This window comes from Sceloporus occidentalis, unplaced genomic scaffold, assembly GCF_023333645.1.
Source record: "Sceloporus occidentalis isolate IW3139 unplaced genomic scaffold, rSceOcc1.0.p SCAF_3, whole genome shotgun sequence".
NCBI classification, from domain to species: Eukaryota; Metazoa; Chordata; class Lepidosauria; order Squamata; family Phrynosomatidae; genus Sceloporus; species Sceloporus occidentalis.
Window position 1 is genome coordinate 28549215 of NW_028316983.1, and position 24915 is coordinate 28574129.

At 38.3% G+C, this 24915-nt stretch overlaps 1 protein-coding gene across 4 annotated transcripts in view; it reads right to left on the minus strand.

The window, feature by feature from the left end:
* Window positions 1-24915, minus strand: part of LOC149315685 (protein phosphatase EYA2) — a 198943-nt gene that overhangs the window by 29973 nt on the left and 144055 nt on the right. For all 4 annotated transcript variants that reach the window (XM_089513900.1, XM_089513901.1, XM_089513898.1 and 1 more), the window contains one exon: window positions 11115-11204. In XM_089513900.1, the coding sequence (XP_089370026.1) occupies window positions 11115-11204 (90 nt within the window). The remainder of the gene's footprint in view (window positions 1-11114; window positions 11205-24915) is intronic.

The window sequence follows — 24915 nt, forward strand, 5'->3', positions numbered from 1 at the left end:
AGGAAATGCGGAATTTCAAATCAGAAATCTGGCAGGAACTGCAAGATAATAGAAAGGAAACTAGTGAAAACCTCAATAGAGGGCTGGAAAAATTTGGAAAAAAACTTGACTCAATCTCCAGTGAAATCACCACTTTGAAAAAAGATGTTGATTTACTTAGAACTAAAACAACAAGTCTAGAAGAAAATGTGAAATGTATATCAGACAGACAGAAGTCGGAAGAAAATACATCTTTGATCCAAGAACTGAGATATTGCGAGAGATGCCTGAAGCTCCGCGGGGTGCCCGAATCAGCACAGGAAAATCTTTATCAAACTGTTGTTCCATATTTGGCCAATTTTATTGGCATAACGGAAGTGGAACTAGAATATGATATGGATAAGATCTTTCACGTAAACTCATTATTAGCTAAGGAAAGGCAACTGTCTAGAGACATTGTAATTTGTTTAACAAGAACAAAAGTTCATGAAGAGATATTACAGAAAAGTTATACAGATACATTTACAATTGAAGAAAAACCTATTGGCATTTTAAAGGACATTTCGATGGCTATATTAAAAAGAAGGCAGGAATATAAAACGCTAACACAACTGCTATCTAAGCATAATATAAAGTATGCGTGGGACCGGTTGGAAGGAGTCTCATTTGCGTAAGACAAAGGAGACACAAATTAAATACGAAAGAAAAGTCTGAGAATTTCTATAAAAAACTTCAAAGACAAGAAAGAGAAAGAAGAGATAATATGGAAACAAGAGCTCAAACAAGATAAAAAGAAGCCAAGATGAATAAGGATGATAATGAAAAAATGAACAGACAGAAGGAGGAAGATATGAAAAAGGCTGAAACAGAGTCTGATCAAAATTTTTAATAAAGGAGACACTACTGAAGAAGGAGAAAGTACATTATAGTAACTTGTGTACAGAGATTTTGAAATTTTATTTTACTTCTTGACTTACTTACTTGTATTTTATTGAATTATTTTGATGATGAACATTAAAATTTGCTCTTGGAATATTAAAGGTATCAGTGCTATTCACAAAAGAAGATGTATATTTCATTATTTGGAGAAAAAACATTTTGACATTCTGTGTTTACAGCAAACTACCTACCATCAAAATTTCTTGGTCTTGTATTTTTACTTTGACACCCACATAATGTCCTTCCTGATCTTTAAAACATTCCTTGGCAGGGATTTTATTTTGAATATAAAGGGAGACTCCACCTTTCTTTTTATCATTATTTGAGCTAAACAATTGTCCCAACTTCCAATTCCTTAAATATTTTACATCTTTTTGTTTTATTTTAGTTTCCTGTAGTTTCCTGCTAGGCTAGCCCTCTCCCTGCTTTCCTTTAGCCAGAAGGTAAAGATGTTTTTGGTCAGGCAGGCTTTTTAATATGTTTCACTTTCAGGGTGGCTTCTCATTGGGGTGTGTGCTGTGTTTATGTTTTTAACTTTTGAATTTTTAATGTAATTTTATACTGCTTAAATGAAATGATGTTAATTGTTTTTAAAATCGGATGGATAAAGTTTTAATGAATTTAATCTGTGAGCCACCTTGAGTCCCACTCCAGGAGAAAGGTGGCATATAAATTAATGAAATAAATAAATGAACATTTTCTTTGGAGTTTGAGCTGCAAATTTAAAGCACTGTTTTGAAATGGAATGCATCTAGTCTTTGTTTTATTCCCAGTATGGGAAAACTGACCTTAACTGGGGAATGTCAAATTTATTTAACTGATGGATATGGAACACCAATACAATTACACAAGCAGGAGCAGAGGACCTCAAAATACAGGCATACGTGTACAAGGCTGATCTCACAAGGTGGAATTTTTTATTGGGAACAAACTAACAAAAGAGGCTGTTTTACCTGGATCTAGGATAGAAGGCTATATTCCCCTTCCTCTCATGGTTCCCCTTTCTACAATCTCATAAGCTCTTTTTGTGTACATATTAACATACAAGTAAATATGCTGGATAGATATAGTTTTTGATTACTGTGTAGATATAAGCTAACCAATCTCGCATGACTATCATATACCACTTGATGGTGCTACAGCATGCCACAACTTGGCAGATAAAACAGTGATCAATCTTTCTGCCTGCTTTTCTTCCTTTTCTTTTCCCCCATCAGAATCCAATTAGGCCAAATTAGATGAGATACCAGATTTGAGTGAATGGTCACCTAGTGTTTTCTGTTTACCCTAAAAGATTGGGGCAACAGGAAAGGCAGGTTTACTCAACCCTTTCCCTATGTCATTTTTCTGATCAAATTCCTCTCTCCTGGCTACATTTTCCTGCAGGGAAAAATACTTCTTTCTTTGAAAGGGGGAAGGTAGATGCAGGGGGAGTAAGAAAGTACATAGTTCAGAAGCGCATTATATGTTTTACATCCAAAAGTTCTAATGTTAGATCCCTACAATATCCTGGTACAACTGTGTATATATGTACCTTTAGATTGCCAGTCAACTTATGGTGACTTCATGAATTTCAAAAGCAAGCAAGGAAGACTTAGAGGTGGTTTGGAAATACTTTCCCCTGAAATATAGCCTACAGCACTTGATATTCCTTGGTGGTCTGCCATTCAAGTATTAACCAAGACTGACTCTGAGTAGTTTCCAAGATCACATGGTACCTTCAGGGTATTTATGGTATGAAAAATATCCCAGTAGTGCTGGAAAAAGTCCTGCCTGAAACCTTGAAAAGATGCTGCCAGCCAGAGTTGAGAACACTGGGTCAGATGGACCAGAACTCTGACTCCTAAGTCATCTTCCTATGTTTCTATGCTCAGAAAAGTGGCCTTTGAGAAAATGGTCAGATATCTCCTTCAGTGTGCCTATCAAATTCTCAGACAGCCATGTTTCAGTTTTTTAAACTGGGTTGCTGGTCATCTAGCTTTGTCTAGTTTGACCCCTTGAAATATAAATGTTCTGAGGGATAATTTAAACAGTTTGTATCCAAATGTTGGGCATAAAAGTTTTATTTGATCACACAGAAGAAGCAAGACAATGGCAGAGTGAGGTGACAGCAGCACTTAATTTCAGGTGTCATGAAAGGGCAGCAACTTGTTACTTAATTCATTATATCATATAAATGTGACTATAAGTTGACTTCATGTATAAGGGCCAAAATTATTAATTTTGATATGACCCGTAGGTAAATCGAGGGTAAAATTAGGGGCCTGTAACAAAAGATGTAAAGGATGAAGAAAAGGGAAACAATGCCAAAGAACTTACAAAATCCAGAAGGCATAACTGTTTGCACTCACTCTAAAGCAGTGGTTCACAACCTTTAGCTCTCCTAATGTTTTGGACCTCAACTCCCAAAAGTCTCAGCCAGCTGCCCAAATGATCAGGGATTCTGGGAGCTGAAGTCTAAAATGCCTGGAGGACCCAAGTTTGAGAACCTCTGCTCTAAAGGCTGGGTGGATGAGAGACTAGAGGAAGATCAGAGCTCATTGGATAGAGGACAGTTCCTTTTTAAAATAAGAGTTAAAGTACAATATTTATATTGACCCCGTGGATAAGTCAACTCAGGTTTTGGGGAGCAATTTTTTGACTAAAATTTCTAGACTTATACATGAGTACATACAGAGGTGCTTTTGGACTCTTTCACATCAGGCGCCAAAAATGTTGGCTGGCCTTGAACATTATCCATTTCATTCTGAGAGGCCTGCCATTTGTGTTTTCCTGTTAAAAGAATCTTTCTAGATTTAACTTTTAAAAATAGACTTTCTCCCTCTACTTCTGTCAATATTTGTTGCTAGTGATTCTCCCAAAACTGAGACATTACAGTGTTTATGAACATTAATTGTGAATCAAATGACTCTTGGTTCAAATCTCTGACAATCTATGTACTCAGAAACATACAGAAAATATATGTATGCTTTTATATATATAAAAAACTTCAATTAGTAGATGAGGAAATCCAATCAGAATTGGGATCACAATGAATAAAAATACTTCTCCTCTGTGCTGTTTCCCCAAAAAACGTTGCTTGCATTGGAGAGATAATTCCGTTAACACATATGGGGCTTCCTTGCCTTATGCCAATAGCTACTGTGGGAGGCCTTTTCATTGAGAAATGGGTGAAAATGCCCTTTCTTATTCACATAAGTCTCAGGGTGTAGATGCAATGTAGAAATAATGCAGTCTGACACTACTTTAAGTCCATTTTATGGAATCCTGGGACTTGCAGTTTTGACCAGTCTTTTCCCTTCTTTGCCAAAGAGTGCTGGTCCCTTACATAACTCCAAATTTGTTGATTCTGTAGTATGGAGCCATTAAAGCTACAATGGTGTCAAACTGCATTATTCTATAGTATAGATGCACCTTTAAGCAAAGGCCCCCACAGCTATTTAAAAGGTACAAAGAATTTAAATGGACCCTTAAAACATTTTTGGTGGAATTTGTGAATTGACTTTAATTCTAAAATATTACAATGGATACAACTGGCCAGTAACCATGCTCTGTCTCATCTGAGAGCACCTTGTCTTCCAGTACAGCATTGTTATGGTTATGGCAAATGTTATCTTGCCAAACAGTCAAGAACTCACAGTGCCTGCCTGATTTTTTTTAGATTTCTTTGGTCTGAAATAAACAATGATAGGCATAGAAACCAGAACACAGGAACATATCCTGCTGCCTTCTACTGTGTTAACTCAGGATGCATCTACATTGTAGAAATAATACAGTTCAACACCACTTTAAGTGCTGTAGCTCCATCCTATGGAATCCTAGGATTTGTAGTTTTATAAGGTCTTTAGCCTTCTCTGTCAAAGTGTGCTGGTGCCTCACAAAACTACAAATCCCAAGATTCTGTAGGATAGGGTCATGGTAGTTAAAGTGGTGTCACACCATATTATTTTCACTGTACAATGTAGATGCACCCTCAGTGGATCAGCAGCTCTTGGAGTGAAGGTCAAAGTGGATCCCTGGGGCCATCCACAGGTGCCCATGCAAGACTACTTTTGCTTCCCCTCCAGAGTCTTCTGGGTCATGGGTTTTCTGGGGAAAAGGAGGAAATGCAACTTCTGAAAGCTGGCAGAAATGGAGATTCACCCTTTAAATGGGTCACAGGGCCCCTTATACTCTTTAGCATCAGGTTTTCAAAAACCAGAATTGGACTCCTGGTCAGTTTCAAATTTGTCCCCTCCCCCCCTTGCACTTCTGGAAGTTACTGTGTGGCCTCTGGGGGACCCTGAGAAAGAAAACTGGTCCCTGGACCTACTGGAGTTTCCCAACACTACTCTAGGGTTTTGAGCAGGGTTCTTTTCTAGCAGTAACAGCTCAACTCAGTTTCATAAAGGATTCCTTTTGAGAAATCCCTGTTATTCTCTACTGGTCTTCCATCCAAACAGAGCCAAAGTGCTGTAGTGGTTTGAGTGTTGGATTATGACTCTGGAGACCAGGGTTCAAATTCCTGCTCAGCCATGGAAACCTTGCTGACCTTGAACAAGTCACAGGAGATTATCGCATGGAGAAAAAGACCCAAAATAGATTCAGGATTGCAAATTCAAAACTGGGTATTATCACATGTAAAATCGCCACCACTGCCGGTGGTCCCACCCATGCTCAGACAGCTGCTTTGCAAAACCAGGAGCTTTCCGTTTTTGCAAAACGGCCAGATGAGTACGGCTGAGACCTGGATTGTAGCCGCCCTGCAGCAGTGATGGCAATTTTACATGCGATAACACCCTGTTTTGAGATTGCAATTCCGAATCTATTTTGGTGTTTTTACTCCGTGTGATAATCTCCATACTCTCTCAGTCTCTGGGGAAAACAAAGGCAAACTCCCTCTGAACAAGTCTTGTCAAGAAAACCCTATGATAGATTCATGTTGGGGTTGTGATATATTGGAAATGACTTGAAGGCACATAGCAACAATAACTACTACTGCTGCTGCTACTACTACTATTGCCTACACTGTGATCAATCCCACTTAGCTTCCAAAATCAGGTATATTCAGGGTAGAATGGTGGTTGCTTGAGCATTCTTCCAGTATGTATTCTCTACTTTGCCTTGAGTTATACAGCAAGTGGAAATTCTCATTGTAATTATTATAATGATGTGGGATAAGCTTGGGCAAACAAGTGCCCAAATCATTAGAACAGAGTTCTCCTTCCTGCACTGCACCATCCTCCTGAAACTAGTGGCAAGGACATCTTAGCTAAAAGAAGATGCAAACTGCCTGGTCCAGCTGGGTAAATGACACATATTTTTAGCTCTGCAATTTCTGGTTTGTGGTGAGGCAGTCCAAAATCACCTTAGCCAGGGCTCTTAGTTTGCTGTATGTTCTCATCACATTTGCAAACATCAGAATTTGGATCTAATGCAACCACCAGGTTTGAAACTTCAGGTTTTTTTTTTTAATTAAACCTAGTGTCTATTATTTGTTTGTTCACTGAAACATAACTTCCCTTCTATATGCAAGAGGCCAATATACAATGAGTGTGATTACAAACATACAAGATACAAGAGAAATGGAAAAACAACATATAGCTAAACCTCAGTTAACAGAGTACATGTGTTCCAAGGCATTTTTGCAATAGAAAATTTGTTCAAAGAGGCAGAAATAATTGGGGTGGTGGTGGAAGCAAGATTTCTAGACCACAAAAAAAGGAACATTCCATCATGTTTTGGTAAAGTTTTTATTCAAAACTAATAATATGCACACGTGAAATGGAAACAAGGTCAGGTAAACCTGGAATAACTAAGCAAAAACATTTTGAGCCTTTTAGATACTATCTCAGTTTTTCTTCCAAAATGCCTCCAAGGATGACATTTTCTTTCACCAGCTTCCACTTTTGTTATTTCTATTTTAGTGGCCAAACTTACAGGTCAATGACTAATCACCTCCCCCCGGCCACCCTGTCTCTCTATTTGGTTGCTCACACATGTTCAAGGGATTCGGGAGGCAGTTGCTGTTTACCTTGCCTGTAGTAAGCAGGCACACACAGCTACAGTAAGATCAGCTAGAGAAGCATACAATCCATCCTGCCAATGTGGATGTTACTAAAAGAAATTTCCAGCTAGACGGAGGACAAGGAGGAAAGGTAGAATGGGTGAGTGTGCAGCAGATCCATTCCTTGATCCAGGCTAGGTTTATCAGAATGTCCTGGAGTAGGTATAAATGGTCCCTGCCATGTTTTCTATTGGATGTCTGAGAAGGATAGAAAAGTTGGCCAGTGGCCATGGACAGGAAAGGAACAACAGGACAATAGATCATGCATGTGAAACTATCTGAAGAGTTTACTGTCATATTTCTGAGAATTCACGCCTCATCACAAAGAAAAAATTTTCAGGGGTATTCAATCCATTGCAAAATGGAGATGACATCTAATAAGATTTTACCAATCAATTTCTCCCAGAATTTCTAACTATCATCTATCACATATTTTTAAGTAGGAATGAGTCCCATTCTACTATTTGCTTCAGATACAGCAAGTGTGGATTTGCCTTAGATAATAGTAATTCCTGTAACAATGAACTCTCTCAGCCTCAAAGGCAAACCTCCTTTGACCAATTTTGAAAAGAAAATCCCATTATAGCTTTTGCTTTAGGATTATCATATGCCAGAAATGATTTGAAGACAAACAACAACAACCCAATTGGACAGATATCATCAGATCAAATAAGGTTTATAAAAGAGATGCAATCTGAACACTTTTATTATTATGGTAATTTGTACATTCTGATTCTTCAGGTTAGTCTTGTGACAAACCAAAATCTTAAAGTGACCAAGTTCTGAAGGAAAGTAAGGAGAAGCAAGCATTCAAGAGGACACAGAGAATCTTTTCCTTCATTTTCAATTACACTAGAAGCTAGGCTCATATAATAAAACTGATTGACAGGAGGTTTGGGACAGACAAAAGGTAGTCAGTCTTTTTTCACACAGGGCAGAACTAATTTGTGGAATTTGCTGCCATAACACATTGTGATAGCCTCTAGCTAAGATGGCTTTAACAGAGGATTAGACAAATTTATAAAGTGTTTCAATGGCTACAATGTCTAGGTTTAGGGGTGGAATGTCACTGAATAACATTTGCTGGGACAAACATCTGGAGAGGCTGTTGCCTTCATGCCCTGCTTATAAGCTTCCCAAAGGAGTCTGCTTGGCCATTGTAGGAAATATGATGCTGGACAAAATTGGTGCAATCCAGCAAGGCTCTGACCACATGCCACTCTCACTCGTTGGAATGGAGTTAAATCTAATATGAAACAACTACAGTATGACTCCTCCGGTACCCCCGGTTTCACTTACCATGTAACCACGGGACAAGTACCCATGGTTTCACTTATCCATTTCCAAAAAAATAAAATAAAAAAAATTCTCTCTAGGCATTTTCTACATTCTCCACTGGAGAATGCACTGGAGGACCTAGAAATGCCTAGAGAAGTGTTCTTTTCAGGAATCTCTAGGTCTTCCACTGCGACTCTATGGTCAATTTTATCTGTATATCATTCATTTCAGTAGGATTTGCTATTATCTACGGTTTTGTGTTTCCATGTCAAGCCTAGGAAATAACAACCCCCAGGAGTACAGGGGTCATTTTTTGCATAGTAGTCGAGACTTTACAGCACATATATTAATTTTTAGGTGTTCTGGAGTAGATCGCTGTCTCTTATTTGAATCATGGGAAGCCCAGTATGTGTTCACAGAACAAGAATGCAAATGATTTTCACATGATTTTTGTTGTCCCTATTCCAATATTGCTTTTTCACTGTCTGAACATTTTTTCCGTAGCTGGGTTTAGCAACCATAAAACAGGAATATCAACAAAGTAAGTACCACATTCACATCTGCTATGGCTTCCCTTTCACCACATGTATGCACATGCAATAAAAATAAGAATCACATCCAGCTAACATGGACATATTAACTACTGCTCATAATAGAATCTAAAGTGGTCTGTCATGGAAATGTCTTGGGCATTCATGGGCAAAATTTGTCCAGAGTCCCCAGACAGATGACCATAAGTGGATAAGAGTCGTTCTTAACATTTTCTTGGCTGGAGATTCTGGATTCCACTGGCTGGCTGTGGCTTCTGGGAGTTGAAGTTAAACATACCTGAAGACTAGAGACTGGGAATCACTACTGGTCTCTAGCCAGACAACGTTTCACCCTTTCCCTAGCAACACCTAGATAATACTAGTGATAGCAGAGCTCCTCCTCAGCTTGGAAGAGATGTGGTAAAACACTGTGTGAATTTGCTGTCAAATATCAGCAAATGCACAGCTGGCTCCTACACCTGAGATTCATAACTGGTAGGCTCTTCAGACTGGCCATTATGGCCACATGACGCACACCCCAACTCTGCCCCCCAGGGTACCGTGGCGTTGCACACTGCTCCACATAGCATCCAGCATCATGGTGCTCCTCCAGTGCTGCATCTGGATGACAGAGCACCAAAGAAGCACCATATAGCTGTGGCACTGTGACTGTTGCGCCCTTGAAAGGCCAGATTGGGGCTATGGCATGCGGTTGCTGCAGTCCCAATCTGGCTAGGAAAGGGGCAGCATTGTGCCTTCCCTTAGGGGCTGTCTGTACATCTCCTTGCTCTGCCTTGCTCTAAAACAATTTAAAAGGCCTTCCCCCCCCTACTGCTGATGATAATCAGCACAGCCAAAGGATTTTTCAATTTGTTTTTGCTGGTAGTGCAGTTTGGTCACCAGATACTTTATTTACTAGTTACAAAACTGGGTTGATTCCCCCCCCCCCCAATCAGGAATGCATTATTGTTATTTTTATATCTTGTTTTGTTATGAACTGCTTTGGGTTTACTGTTTACAGAAAACGGGAACACAATGTGATTTATTGATTGACTGAAGAAGTTCCAAGATGTCATTCTGAGAGCCCATGACATGGAGAAGCTGTAGACAGGACTGCTGGTTCTTGGTTTTATTTATCTTTTTCTGCAATTATATCTCAACTGTGTTACAATACACTCATAGCGGAATGTATGGTTCTCCTCTTCCCCACTCTATCCTCACAACAATCTTGTGGGGTAGGTCAGGGAGAGAGAGAGAGAAAGAGAGAGTGTGTATGGATACCCTCCAACTGTCCTAATTTGTCTTACTTTTTAAAGCTGATTTAAAATGTATCCATTTCTCTCTCATTGTCTCACTTTCCCCCTTTGCCCTCAGCTTACTTCGATTGCTGCAAACTGAGTTCAAAATGCAAAAGTAGTTTATACTCAATTAGCAGGGGAGAAAGAAGAGGAGAGGGTTGAAACTTGCCCTTCCCAGTAGGCTCAGGCAAAAGCAAACTCCTATAGCCTCTACTAGGTTGTGTGTTCTTTCTCATTAATAATGTTTGCCATCTTGATAATACTCTGACATTGCTTGGCCACATGTCCTGGTTTTCATTTATGAAATGTGAAGAGGATGCATGATTGGTTCATGATGATACAGAGAGTTTCACAGCTCAGTGTCATTACAATTAGATCTCCCACAGCCCACTACAAAGCTCTAACCACTACACCACCTGGTTCACGGTTTTAGCCTCACCACTTTTCTCCCTTTACAATTAACTACTACACAGACTAATGGACATGAATAATGGCTTAGTTCTGTTTGTTTGTTTTGTGCAGACAAGGGAGAGTCATTTATAGGGAACACAAGCTTTCATTCACTAGAACTAACTCTGTGAGCCCAAGGCTAATTTGTTATCTGGCTTTTGAAATCATTGCCAATTTAGATCATGAATTACTGCCATTTATTTTAAAAGGATTGTCCATGCTCCACCCACTCTTGAATGTTTTTTTAAAAAACTGGGCCTCAAGTACATGAAGTTCCAGCTTCAAAATATTTTCAAACAAACTTTTAAAAATTCTAAGAAACAAATAGCAAATTCCAGAAAGCATTGACAACAGTATTTAGCAAATAATCTTGAGACCTGTTTATGAGTGCTACTATAAACTTACTTTTACATTCAAATTATCATGGAGTAAAGACACATGAACTGCAACTTTAAAACAGGATCTGGTCATAATGTACTTTACCCATTAACGAAACACAGAGAAGCAACCCCCCCCCCCCGAAATTGTTGAACTTCTAGTGGTTAAGGGGAAGGAAATAATAAGAACTACATAATTAAAAAATACAATCCCTACCTCCAAGTCATTAAAGAACAGATGTGTATCTGCAAGGTTGAAGATCATTTCTTCCATCATAAGACCTATCCGGACAGACGTAGTAGTGTCCTGTTAAAAACAAAAGCTATCAGCCATTTTGTCTTCCTATTTACAACCATTTTTTGGAGATAAATTTGATTTTGTAGAGCAGACTTTCTTGACCATTTTATTTTGCATAAAAGTTATTATATCTACATTTTAAAACAAATGATTATTGTTTTCTCCAGTCACAATCTCTTGCAGAACCCCTAGAGACCTTTCATAGAACCCTAGGGTTTTAGAGGAACTCTGCTTGAGAAACCTTGTTGTAGAGTAACAGTAAGAAGACTTAAATCATCTGTCTCCTCTTCAGATGCAAGGGGCAGAATATTTCCTGTTGTCTTTCAGATGGGAAGAATAAGCCAAGGGCCCTTTCACATTAAATTTGAGTGTTAACTTTCACTTAAACTGCATCTACACTGCAAAATTAATGCAGGTTGACACCATTTTAACTGCCATGGCTCAATGTTATGGAATTCTGAGATTTGTAGCTTCTCTGTCAGAGAAGGATGGAGGATGAAGCCATGACAGTTGAAGCAGTGTTAACCTGCATTCATTCTGCAGTGTGGCAGCAGACTTAAACTGCCATTGCAGCATCCTATGGAATCCTGGGGTTTGTAGTTTGTGGCAGCACTAGAATTCTGTGATTGAGAATTCTAAGTATCCCTCCCTAAACTGTAAAGGCCAGGATTCCACAGGATGTTGCTATGGCAGTTAACATGGAATCATAGCATGGTAACTGTGTAGTGATGGAGGATCACCAACACTGGGTCAAGCATGAATAAAGAGAAGGAAGAGGCTGACCAGCTCTTCCAGCTGCCACCACTGTTCTGCATTTAAGACTTTTCTGCTATTTTTCTTGTTTTCTGGAAAGGGGAAGAAGCCATTCCTTTTGTGAAAAGAGGCATGAGGGTTGTGTTTTAATGGTCAACCTAATCCCTGACACTTACCAGAAGGCATCCCTTCCTCTTACCTACCTGAGCCTAGAACAGCAGTTTCAAAGCAGAGTGAGCAGAGCCTGGGAAATTTCATTTTGTGGATTACAATTCTCAGCAGTTTTCAACAAGTGTAGGCAACTAATGGTTGTAGTTTAAAAAATAACTTATCCAAGCACATGGACATATGCACCCTTTTTCTATTTGTTCTTTGACTTTGGAAATCACTTTTTGTTACCCCCTCCCCCATTTTTTTATTTCTGCATATCTCTGACATTTCACTATTCTTTTTCTTGCGATTTCTGCTGACAAACATAAGCATCAGCATACCGAGCATTCAATCAGAAATAGAACAGATGATAATATTTTCCCCTCCACTTCTGTATATTTGAACTTTGAAGACATATGAATGATTTTAATCCCACTTGATTACAAAGCACATCAAAACCATGCAAATTTGTATAGATTTATGTTATTGTACAATGAGGTCACTCAAGAAATTCCATTTGGGAGAATCTCCAAAGAGTCACAATGCTCAGAGACAGACCATGTTTCATTCAATCAACCTTTGTGGCAAATATTGTTGACAATGGTTGACGTGTTTATGTACCAAACCAATTACTATGCATTCTTGATGCAGTTGTTAATTACAAAAGAATGGATGTGGTACAGCCATGTGGAGGTCTCAATTAAAGCAAAAGGAAAACTGTGCTCCTTAATTGTCTTTGAAATGTGATTACTGATGTCTTAAACCTAAAAACAGCCATCATTTGTTTTACTCTCTAAGTTTTCCATTCTCCACCTACCCCTCACCCCTCCGTCATCACCCTGGATTTTCCTAGAGCCCAAAATGACTTTAATATTATCCATTTTTCCCCTTTATGTGAAATTATATATATATATCTCAGTGAAAAACTATGCATCTTTCCAGGTGCAGTATGAGCAGGATGCATGTCAGCAGCTGACACTTGTTCAAATTATTCTCGCTGATTTCTACAGTGGTCTGAGTTGTGTGTGTATGTATGTGTCTGTGTCCTCCAGGTACACTGATTCCAGTTTGCTACTTCCACTTGTCCTCTGCTGTTCACAGCCAGTGAACAGTTTCTCCTATCCTATGACCATGTCCTGTCCTCTTTTAAAAAGCAAATTTGGCTGAGATTCTACATCACAGATGTACCGTAGTTACAAATGCATCTATGTATTGTCTTCTGATCCGACTTCCCAAATCTGCCTTAACAGCCAGCAATGCTGAACGATGAAGGACTGATCTGCTGGTGACTGGGATGCAGCAAAATTACATTTCTAGCCACCTCCCACCACTTATCTGCAGGGAGTTGTGATTGAGTCCTGCTTCTGATTGTCATGCTGCAGATCGCTGATGGGAGAGGGCTGGAAATGTCATTCTACTGCATTGTGATCACCAGCAGAACAGATCTTCGGTGTGATCACTGGTTATTAAGATAGGTTTGGGAGGAATTTGTGATCATGGTAATAGTGAAGAACTGTTAATCAAACTGTGGATTTATTACTATTAATATGTGGAAAATGAACTAAATGTATATTAGCTAAACCTCAGATATGTAGAACAAGAACTGTAACGATGGTTTGCAGAATGTTTTTTTTAAGTTGTATATCAAAAATAACCAGCATAGTGTAGTGGTTTGAGCACTGGATTATGACTCTGGGGATCAGGGTTCAGTTCCCTGCTTGGTCATGAAAACCCACCAGGTGACTTTAGGGTTGCTGCAAGTTGGAACTGTCTTGAAGGCACACAGCAACAACAACAACAACAACAACAGTTAACAACAACAACATCAATGGTGGGCACCATTTTTGTATACCACTGCCAAAACATCTGCCAAATATTTAGTTTTCTGCTGCTACAGAGAGTAGGACACAGAGCAATGGATGCAAACTACAAGAAAAGAGATTCTACCTCAACATTAGAAGGATCATCCTGACAATAAGAGCTGTTTGACAGTGGAACACACTCCCTCGGAGAATCATGGAGTCTCCTTCTTTGGAGGTTTTTAAACAGAGGCTGGATGGCCATCTGTCAGGGATGCTTTGATTCTGTGTTCCTGCATGGCCTTGATGGCCCTTGAGATCTCTTTCAGCTTTATGATTCTGTGATTCTATCTGGGCTTATGCATACTTTTTCCATAAAGAAAAATATAATGTTGAGAATGTCCAGTACCTTGAACAGAAGACTTCCATGGAAACAGGGAAGATCTTTGAAAAAACTTTGCTACTCACAAAATTCAGGAGTGTGCATTATTCTATAATCAAGCTTTCAAGTTTGGAAAAGTTACTTTTTGGGACTGCACCTCCCAGTATCCCCCAGCCAACACAGCCAGTACTAAAAAACTAAATTTTCTAAGGCCTGGGACTATTTTCATGTTTTCACTTTTTAAAAGATGTTTTAGTATCTATTTATTTAAAGAATGTTAATCTTGTCTTAAGAATAAAAGGTTCCCAGAGTGATTTGCAGATGAGTGCATCCCCACCTCCAAAACCGCTCTCCCCTTAAAGCAATGAGGCCCTACCTTCATGCACTACGAGAGGCAGGGACATGAAGGGCAATCTGAGGCATCAATGTTTAATGATAAAAAGTTTCTCATAATGACCAGCTGAAATAAAAACAATTCAGAGACAGGAAGAGCCAAATCGGACAAATCTCTTAGATAAGCCACTTTGTTGGGTCCTGACTTCTACCTCTTTGGGGGCCTCCACAAAGGGGGAAAATCTTTTGAAGTCTCAAGAAGTTCCAGTTCTTTTTACTTTGATTGTAGCTGCTTATTCATGACTTGTATGCATTCTTTTTCTTTAACCATGCCGGGTTTCCCTCTCCCTGCTTCCCTCTCTCACTCATCAGGTGTCCTATCCAATTTTATGCAACATTTCAGAACTTGATTTACGCCACTTTCCACTGAGCCTTTTAAACACTATTATTTATGAGTTACAGTTTGAGTGCTAAAGTGGTTTAACAATATGGCACTAGTTAAGCATTGGGATCATTTTAGCACTAAGATCCCTTTTCCTCATTTGATCTCTGTTGAATCTGTGTCCTGGAAACACTAGTTAAGCATTGGGATCATTTTAGCACTAAGAACCCTCTTTTCCACACTTGCTCTCTGTTGAATCTGTGTCCTGGAAACAACAGCTGTGTTTACAGGAGGTGAAAATTGTAGCTAGTTCCCAGAATTTAGAAATGCACAAGTCCTGTACAGATTCATTTCATATTGAAAAAACACTGGGTTAATTTATTCTGATCTGGAGAGTGGGAATGAAAAGTCTTTGGCAATGCATAGAGCTCCCAGGAAATACTTCAGGCTGAAGTAAACGTCACATAGCTCTCCAAAATAAAATCAGCAGAGGTACAAAACCTAGGACTTTCAGGTTTTAAAACAATTTACCTTAATGCGAAGGGACCTTATAGCACCTTTGAGACTAACTGAGAAAGAATAGTTGGTAGCATGGTCTTTCATAGACTTGAGTCTCGTGCATCTGAAGAAGCAGACTCGAGTCTACAAAAGGTCATGCTAGCCAAATCCCCAAGTATTTAACTTTATCTTTAATTTTATAGCCAGATATAGATTCTAGAGTTACTTTTTCTATTTTATTCAAGTTCATCACTAAGGTAGATGTTTTTTCTTTGTTGACCACCAGGCCAGCTACGGCTCCAAATTGTGCTAGCTTTTTGTTTGTTATCGGAATGTGCTCAATTGGATTTGCCAGAGTAAGGACTAGATCATCTGCGTAGGCTTTAAGTTTAAATTCTGTCCCCTTGATTTTGACCCCTTCTATATTTATATCATTCCTTATAGTCATAGTAAGTATCTCCAATACCAATATGAACAGAAGAGGGGACAGGGGACATCCTTGTCTGGTGCCTTTAAAGATGTTAATTTTTTTTGAGTTTTCTCCATTTACAATTAAGTTTGTATGCTGTTTCTTGTAAATTTTTTCAACCCATCTACAGAAATTCAATCCAAGATCCATCTTTTTAATTGTTTCTTTCAGAAATAACCAATTGACATGGTCGAATGCTTTTTCGAAATCAATAAAGATGAGAGCTAACTTCCTATCAGGTCTTTTCTCGTGATATTCTATAATGTTTAACAAAAATCTTATATTATCTTTCAACTTCCTTCCTGGAAGGAATCCTCTCTGATCCTGGTTAATCCATACATAATCGAAGACGACCAGCCCTCCCTTCAGCCACCATCTGGGAGAGAGAGGCAGGAGAGCTCCAACTGCCTTCCTCGAAGAGGACCAACCCTCCCTTCAGCCACCATCTGGGAGAGAGAGGCAGGAGAGCTCCAACTGCCTTCCTCGAAGAGGACCAGCCCTCCCTTCAGCCACTATCTGGGAGAGAGAGGCAGGCGAGCTCCAACTGCCTTCCTCGAAGAGGACCAGCCCTCCCTTCAGCCACCATCTTGAAGGGGAGAGAGGCAGGCGAGCTCCACCAGGCCTGCCTGGAAGAAGCAGAGCCCTCCCTCCGGTCCATCTGCCTTGGTCCAGGCCTCAGAGGGAGAGAAGAATGCTGGACCTGATCCCCTCCCCCTCACCATTCCCTTCTCTTTTTGTGTCGTGTCTTTTAGATTGTAAGCCTGCGGGCAGGGAACTGTCTGGTTAAAAATAATAATAAATGTAAGCCGCCCTGATAGCCATTAGGGCTGAAGGGCGGGATATAAATACCTAAATAAATAAAAATAAATAAATAAATACTTTCAGAACTTTTTTCAACCTAGATGCTAACACCGATGCAAAGATTTTATAATTTGCATTGAGGAGCGCTATTGGGCGGTAATTTTTTGGATCTGAGGTGTCTTTATCTTCTTTAGGAATTAAGATAGTATTGGATTCCGATGAGGAGTCGGGAATTTGACCCTGTAGACTATTATTTATTGTGTTTTGTAAAGGGTTTATTAATTCCTCTATGAATATTTTATAAAATTCAGATGGAAATCCATCAGGACCCGTAGCTTTACCTCTTTTACTACTTTGTATCGCATCTCTTATTTCTTGTAAAGTAATATCTCTATTTAAGACATTTTTCTGTTCCTCATTTATTTTGGGAATATTTTTATTGTCCAAATAATTTTTAATTAAATCCTCTGGAATTTGACATTTTGTAAACAAGCAAGTATAAAAATTAACAAAAATCTGCATAATTTTGCTTTGCTTATTGTATGAATTTCCATTATGTTTTATCATTAAGATTTGTTTTTTTTTGTAACTGATTTCTTAATCTATATGCCAGCAATTTACCTGGTTTATTGGCCAACTCAAAATATCTTTGCTTTGTTAATCTCATTTTTTTGTTTATCTGCTCCACTAATAATAGAGAAATTTGGTTCTGTATGATTTTAATATCTTTTAGTATTTCTTTATCTGCTCCCTTATTCCAAGATTTTCTTTACTCCTTAATTGATCTTGCAAATCTGCTAATTTTTTATTTTTGTCCTTTCTTTTTTCTATTCCTTTTTTTTATATATAAAGAAGCCTCTCAATACAGATTTCATTGCATCCCATACTATATGGGGATGTACCTCTTCGTTTAGGTTTTCTTTAAAATAATTTTTTAGTACTATTTTTGCTTGAAGAATAATTTTTTCATCCTTTATCAGTAGCTCATTTAATCTCCAATTATTACTTCTGTTGGCTAGACAGATATCCATAACAATAGGTTTGTGGTCTGACAAAATAATTGGGAGCATATCTTTTGATTTAACTTTTGGGCAGAGAAATGACGAAGTTATAAAAAAAAATCTATTCTAGCCCATGAGCTATGTGGTTTTGAAAAGAAAGTGTAGTCTCTAGCCGAAGGGTTTTTTAAATCTCCATATATCATATGCATTACAAAAATCGATCAGGTCAAAAAAAGATTTTGGCAATTTACCTTGTTTGGGTTTAATTTTTTTGTGGGAGAGTCTATCCATTTTGGGATCATTAACCCCATTCCAATCACCCAATAGTACCGCGACATCAAAAATACTGTCTTTAACCTTATTCAACAATTTCTGATAAAATTCCTCTTTTTTCTCATTAGGGGCATATACTCCTAAAATTAACATTTTTTGCTCCTGTATATTTCTTATTAGACCTACATAGTGCCCGTACTTGGCGATTTGGCTAACAACAAAAAATGTCGACTTATTTAAAAATAATTATTTGAAGCTCTGGCAATCCATAAAAAACGATTTAGCTCGCTGGGGAAAATTGGGTTTGTCTTGGCTTGGTAAAATCGCTACCATTAAGATGAATATTTTGCCCAAAGTTATGTTTTTAGACGATTCCGATTATTGTTAATGAAAAGCCGTTCAGACAGTGGGACATCATACTTCGTAAATTTATATGGGAGGGCAAAAAACCCCGAGTTAGGTTAAAGACAATGCAGGATGAGGTGAAAAGAGGCGGAATGGGGCTACCGAATCTTAAAATTTATTTATATTCATGTTGTTTTGATTGGTTAATCGACTGGTTCAAGTTAGAGAACAGAGAGATTTTGAATTTGGAATCAGCTGATTTGATTTATGGTATACATGCGTATCTCTTTTATGACAAAACAAAGGTATATAAGGTGTTTTTGAACCACTTTATAAGAAAACCGTTAATTAAAGCTTGGCTCAAATTTAAACAACTAATTTATAATAAACTGCCATATTGGGTTTCAATTAACGAAGCTTTTCATAAAAATGATTTAATACATACTAAGAAGTGGCTAACTTATAAAGATATGATTATATTTGATCCTGTAACTAATAGTTGCAATTTCAAATCACAAGAGGAAATGTGTACAGAAGGGTTTTCACTAAATTGGTTTTTGTTCTGTCAGATTAGAGAAAGATATATTTGTGATAATAAACTATTTGGTATTTATTTGGAGCCACAAGAATTTGATAAGATTATATTTGCAGATAGCCCCCCCCTCAAATTTCACTTTTTTACAAATTTCTGTTGAAAATTGAAATGTATGAGGACTATGTGAAGCCATCCATGATCAAGTGGGCTCAAGACCCAAATGAGGTCTTACCCCTGGATCAGTGGGAAAAAACATGGACACATAGACTAAACCATACAATTTGTGTGGAGATTACAGAAAATTATTACAAAATGCAAAACCATTGGTATCTCACGCCCACAAAATTAGCCAAAATATATAAAAAGAATAATCCGGTGTGTTCGAGATGTGAGAAAGCTCCAGGTTCTTTTTTCCCAATGTGGTGGAATCCTGAAGTTGTTAAAAAATATTGGACCCAAATTCATGTAAAGATTCAAAAAATTTTAGGTTGTCAATTTAGGTTAGATCCGAAATGTTATTTATTAAATATGATATCTGACGCACATTTAGAAGCTAAATATGGTGTACTTTTGTTTTACATGATTGCAGCAGCTCGGATAGTCTTCGCTTCAAAATGGAAAGAAAGAAGCAATCTGACATGAAATGATTGGTTGTTGAAATTATTGACTTACCTTGAAATGGACAAACTTACATGCTTGATTAGGGATAAAGATTGGAATAAAAGGAAGAAGAGTTGGATACCTTTAATCGAATTTATAACAGTTGAAGGCATAGTAAGCAATTTTATCTTGTAGTCCAGTAATATAAAGGTCAGCCACAGAGAGTGGAGGTAGAATTTAATTCTGTTTCATGACAGAGTATTATTTCTTTGTTGTTAAGAAAACAAGATAGTAAATTTATTTCAACAGGAATGTACACGGCAAATAGATTTTAGAACTCAATTATTATGCATTAATGGGTGTTAGCTTTGTATAAGAAGCTCAGACTACTGAACCTTCTAAGGAGGCTTACATGTGTGTTGTTCTGGTATTGTTTTGTCTTTTTTGTATATTAATGTGTGTATTTGTGGATTAGTTATATGTGGATTTTTAACTAATAAAAATTAATTTAAAAAAAAAGTTCATGCTACCAACCAAAAGAGCCCCTTGCACACTGATTTTCCAGACTAATACCACTACGGTTTTGAAAACTATCTGGTAGTAGTATTTTCTGCAGTCTTATTCACTTTTAACTTTCAAGGCCATTTAATTCTGAAGTGCTTAAATATATGAAGCTTTCAGTTGTTACACAAAACTCATGTGCTACTGAAGTCTGGCTCAGTTTGCTCCCCAAACATTATTGTTATGGTTTCCACTGTGAGTTACTGAAAACTGGAGTGATGGCACAGTAAAAGATCTGAACCCCATGGTGGTCCAGAAAAGGAACTAGGGAGCTGGATATAAACTTAGAATGGTTCTTACAATTTTTAAATATTATTTTAGGGCTTTTTGCTGCCATGTTCAAATACTTCCGTCTTGAGCCATGAGGACTACCAACTTCCCTTGTTTAAAGAAATGCTGGAATCCTGAAAATTTAACCTACACAACTTTCAAATGTGTGAATGAAAACTGGAGCTAGAATTACTCTTCATTTGCAGGATAATGACAGAATTATGATAATGTCATGCAACGTTGTCTGATAATCTTCACACAAGTGCACGATAGTGACGGGAGCATCCCACTGTGCTCCTGTCACTTTTGGCCATGTGATAAAGTCCTTAGTAACTAAGGAAGCAATTCAGTAGGAATGTTCTTTAGTTCTTCCCTATAAAATTGAAAAATACATAACACTGCATCTATTGTTAGTTCAACCTTTTAAGCTTCATTTTTATTAGCTTCATACTGGACTTGCACTGGGGAGTTTTTATTTTAATTTCCTTTGGCTTTTCCAGTCATTCTTCTGGTCCCAACACACCACTCTGTTATAATTTATTGTATTACCACAGGCACTTCTATCAAAATGTTCTTGTAAATTTGTTTTAAGTTGTCTCTATTGAATTTACTTTGATTTAGTTTCATAACCTTTTGCAGCCTGAGTAAATATATTTATACCTGGGAATTTTGCTATATCAAGTGTAAGAGGGAGGGTGATGTTCTTTAATTTATAATTAGAAGGTTAAATTAAAAACCAACATTTTATGCCAATCAAAATGCCTCACCCAGGAAGAGGACCCAGACAACTCAGAGTGTTTATATGTGTGTATGTGTGTGTTATGCAGAATCCCACCAGTCTCAAGAATCTGTCAATCTTAGGTTGCCTAAGCACCCATGCTTGAATTCTGGTGATGAAACCATATCCAGGCCAGGTTTTTCTTACTGACTGCAGACTAAACTTCATGTTACATTGAAGCCAAAAATTAGATTCAGGAAGCACCAAACGAATGTGCTTCATACTCTCCCATTTCTAACAGCAAGTAGATATTATCGATGTCGTGAAGTTCTCTGTGTTTTTGTGAATGACAATGAATGATGTGGAGTGGCTGGAAAACACAGGCGATCATGATGTGCGTAAGTTCCAGAACTAAACACATGGCTGCCATTTTCATTGGAAATTTCACATGCATACTAATCAGTGACCTGGGTTATCTGCATGCTGATCTTTATATAGTGGGCCCTTTGTATCCAGTGGAGTTTGGTTCCAGGACCCCATGTGGATACCAAAATCTGTGGATGCTGAAGTCCCATTATATACAGTGACATGGTGAAATGGTGTCTCTAATATAAAATGGCAAAATCAAGGTTTGCTTTATGGAATTTTGTTGTGAATATTTTCAAGCTGTGGATGGTTAAACTCATGGATGCAGAATCTGTGGATATGGAGGGCTGACTGTATAGCTAAAATGCTATTATTCATATACAGGAGAGAGGTTATCAACAGATTCAAAGTAAACCCAAGTTATGTAGTAGCAAAAAAAAATCTTTAGGGCACCTTCTCTGATAATAGAGCAATGATGAGTTATGTGCTCAATGGACATGGAATGAGATGATTGGCTGGTATTTTTTTTGGAAGGGACTGGAGCATAATGTCTGTAAATGTGAACAAGCTATGTCACAACATTGGTCTCACTTGTCTATCTTGGGGTGCTTCACACAGGACAAAGACAACTTGGATCACAAAAAAGGTTTCTTTTTGTGCTGCTAATGGACTTTCCTGGATTTATTTCCCGGATTTTATGACTTTTTGTCTCCCAGAGCCCACATGGCCAAGAAGGAAGAATGACCTCTGCCTACATGGTTATCCCTCTGTATCATCTTAACTAAGAACAACTATAACAACATCTTTTTTCTTTCATTTTCATTTTTTTTCTTTTTCCTGTTTGATTCCCTCCCCCCAAATATATTCAGATATCAGGGTGAACTATGTAAAACCTCTCACCACTCTAATATACATCACAACAGATTTTCCATATTGTTGGGAAACCTGGGTTTTCATTTGGAAATGAATAACTGCAAATATTATTTCTATCCCTAGACACTAGATATGGGGGAAGCTTGCACACTATCTCATCCTAGCCTACCATATAAGATTGTTGTGGTATTAAAATTACTTTGTGATACTGTTTTAGATATGGTAAATGGTATACAAAATAAATAAATAAATAAATAAATAAATAAATAAATAAATAAATGCCATTGTGAGCTACTTAGAGGTACTGTATATAAATATTGCCTTCAAGGCCATAAAATGGACACCAAAGGAGCCTAAAATAAGTCTAGTTCCCTACGCATTAATGCATACTGATTTCAATAACATCAACACCAATGACTTCAATTTTCATTGTATAAATCAGTTTTTAGGATTGTGGATTGAGGAGAAAAGGCAGGATTATTTCCACCCAGCTAGGTGAAACATTCAAGTGTGGTCCAGCCCCATCCCATCCTCCTAACATGGCTTTTCATTCTATTCCATGTTTTACCAACTAAATCCATTACAGTTACTTTTTTTTAAACTAAAACTCCCAGCATCCGCTTTCCAACAAAATGTACTCCAAAAGCTAACTTTCCCATGATCTGATTAGCAGCTGTCTCAGAAGCAGGAGGAAACATTCATTTAAATGTTCTCACTTTTTCTACCTTTGGGCAAGTCACACTCTGTTATCCTAAGAGGAAGATAACAGCAAACCTCCTTGCCAACCCCCGCCCAAACCCAACACATAGGAGAAGGTCACCATAAGTGATCGTCCCCTTAAAGGCACATAACATGGACAAAACCTGTATTGTCTACTCTAGTAGTGGTTCTCAAGGACCTTCAGCTACCCAAGAACATTTTACCTAGAGATGCCAGGAACCTTATGTATACAGTAGTCCCTGTTTATCTGTAGGGGACATGTTATAAGAACCCCAGGAGATGTCTGAAACCACAGATAGCACAAAACAAAATAGCAATATTATTTTTGGACCTTGATTGACTGTGGGCAGTGATGGCAAGCCTTTTAGAGACCAAGTGCCCAAAGTCAGTGGCATTCCCACACCAGGTGTTACCTGGTGCTTGGGGGCACTTCTGCCTCCTGTGGGCGGGAAAACCCAAGGCACACTCTTTCAGCCTCAGGCTAGCAACAGCAACCCCCCCTCTGATGAAACTTGCCAAGAAAGCTTCATGATAGTTTCACCAACCATAAGCTGGAAACAACTTGAAGGCACTACACACACAAGTGTAGCCTCTCGGCCTCAAGGGGTGGCAAAGACAACCTTCCTCTCCATTGCTTCCTCCGCTCTCTCGTGCCTTTAACTAGCTCTGGGAGCCAGGTAAAGGCATAGGATGGGGGGGAAGGAATAAGTGTGCACCTGCTCCACTCCTTGCCCCACTCTCCCCTGCCTTTAACTAGCTTCAGGAAGCCAGTTAAAAGGATTGGGATGGGGGAAGAAGAGAAACAGGTGTGTGCCAGCTCTTCCTCTTCCCCCACTGTCACATCCCTTTAACTGCCTCCCCAGATACAGTTGAAGATATGGGAGGGCGAGGAAAGAGGAGGAACAGGCTGCGTGTCCACAGAAAGAGCTCTGCATGCCAGAGAGGGCACACATGCCATAGGTTCATCACCACTGACCTTGAGTAACGAAAATTGTGGAAAGCAAAACCACAGATAAGGGGGGGACTACATAATATTTTCAGACCATGGCTGACTACAGATAACTAAAACTGTGGAAAGCTAAACCGATAATCAGGATGGACTATTGTATAATGTGTGTACTCTGTCACAGAGCAGCAGAATTTCAGTTAGCAGCTGGGATAGATATACTCAAACATTCAGCACACATTACATTTTTGTCTGAACTGCTAATTTTTGGGCTGGGGCAGGTTGCATAAAAGTATAGACCTCATTTCTGAAAGAACAATTAGCAAGCTTCTGCCTAGATTTCAGTACAGGTCATCATTGTTCTTATTGGTTCAAAAGCCTTGCCTTCCAAAAGAGTTTATTTTTGGACTTTCCTTGTATGAACTCTTTGTCTCACAATGTGTGTTGTAATCAGGGTCAGCTGCTCAGGAAGAAAGCCCTGAAAAGTACTAATAGTTAGAAACTAAACTGAATCTGATTTTTTTTTCTAAGATCCTTCTTTTTATGGAGGAGGAAAGGAAGGACCTCTACATCTTTGTGGAGGGGAATTATGTGTGGATCTTGGAGTTATACATACATATTTTTCAGAGAAAAGAAATAAATTTCATATGTTGTCACAGAAGTTGGTAAAGTCACATTTTAACTTCAGCTTCCAGAACTTTATCACACCAGGGTGCTAAGATGCCACAACTGCATTAGTGTAATAAACGCAAACATACAGGTTTGGGGACAGTCATTTTCACACAGTTCTTCAAAAGTACCATGGAGCTGCTATAGTCCCAGGCTCTTCCTGCCCTATGCCCTTACCGGCATGCATTTCAGTCTGTATTTTTAATTTTTTTTTAAGTTACAGCAATTGATTAAGTAAAAAAAAAAAAAAAAGGAAACAATTTTAAAAAGAGAAGT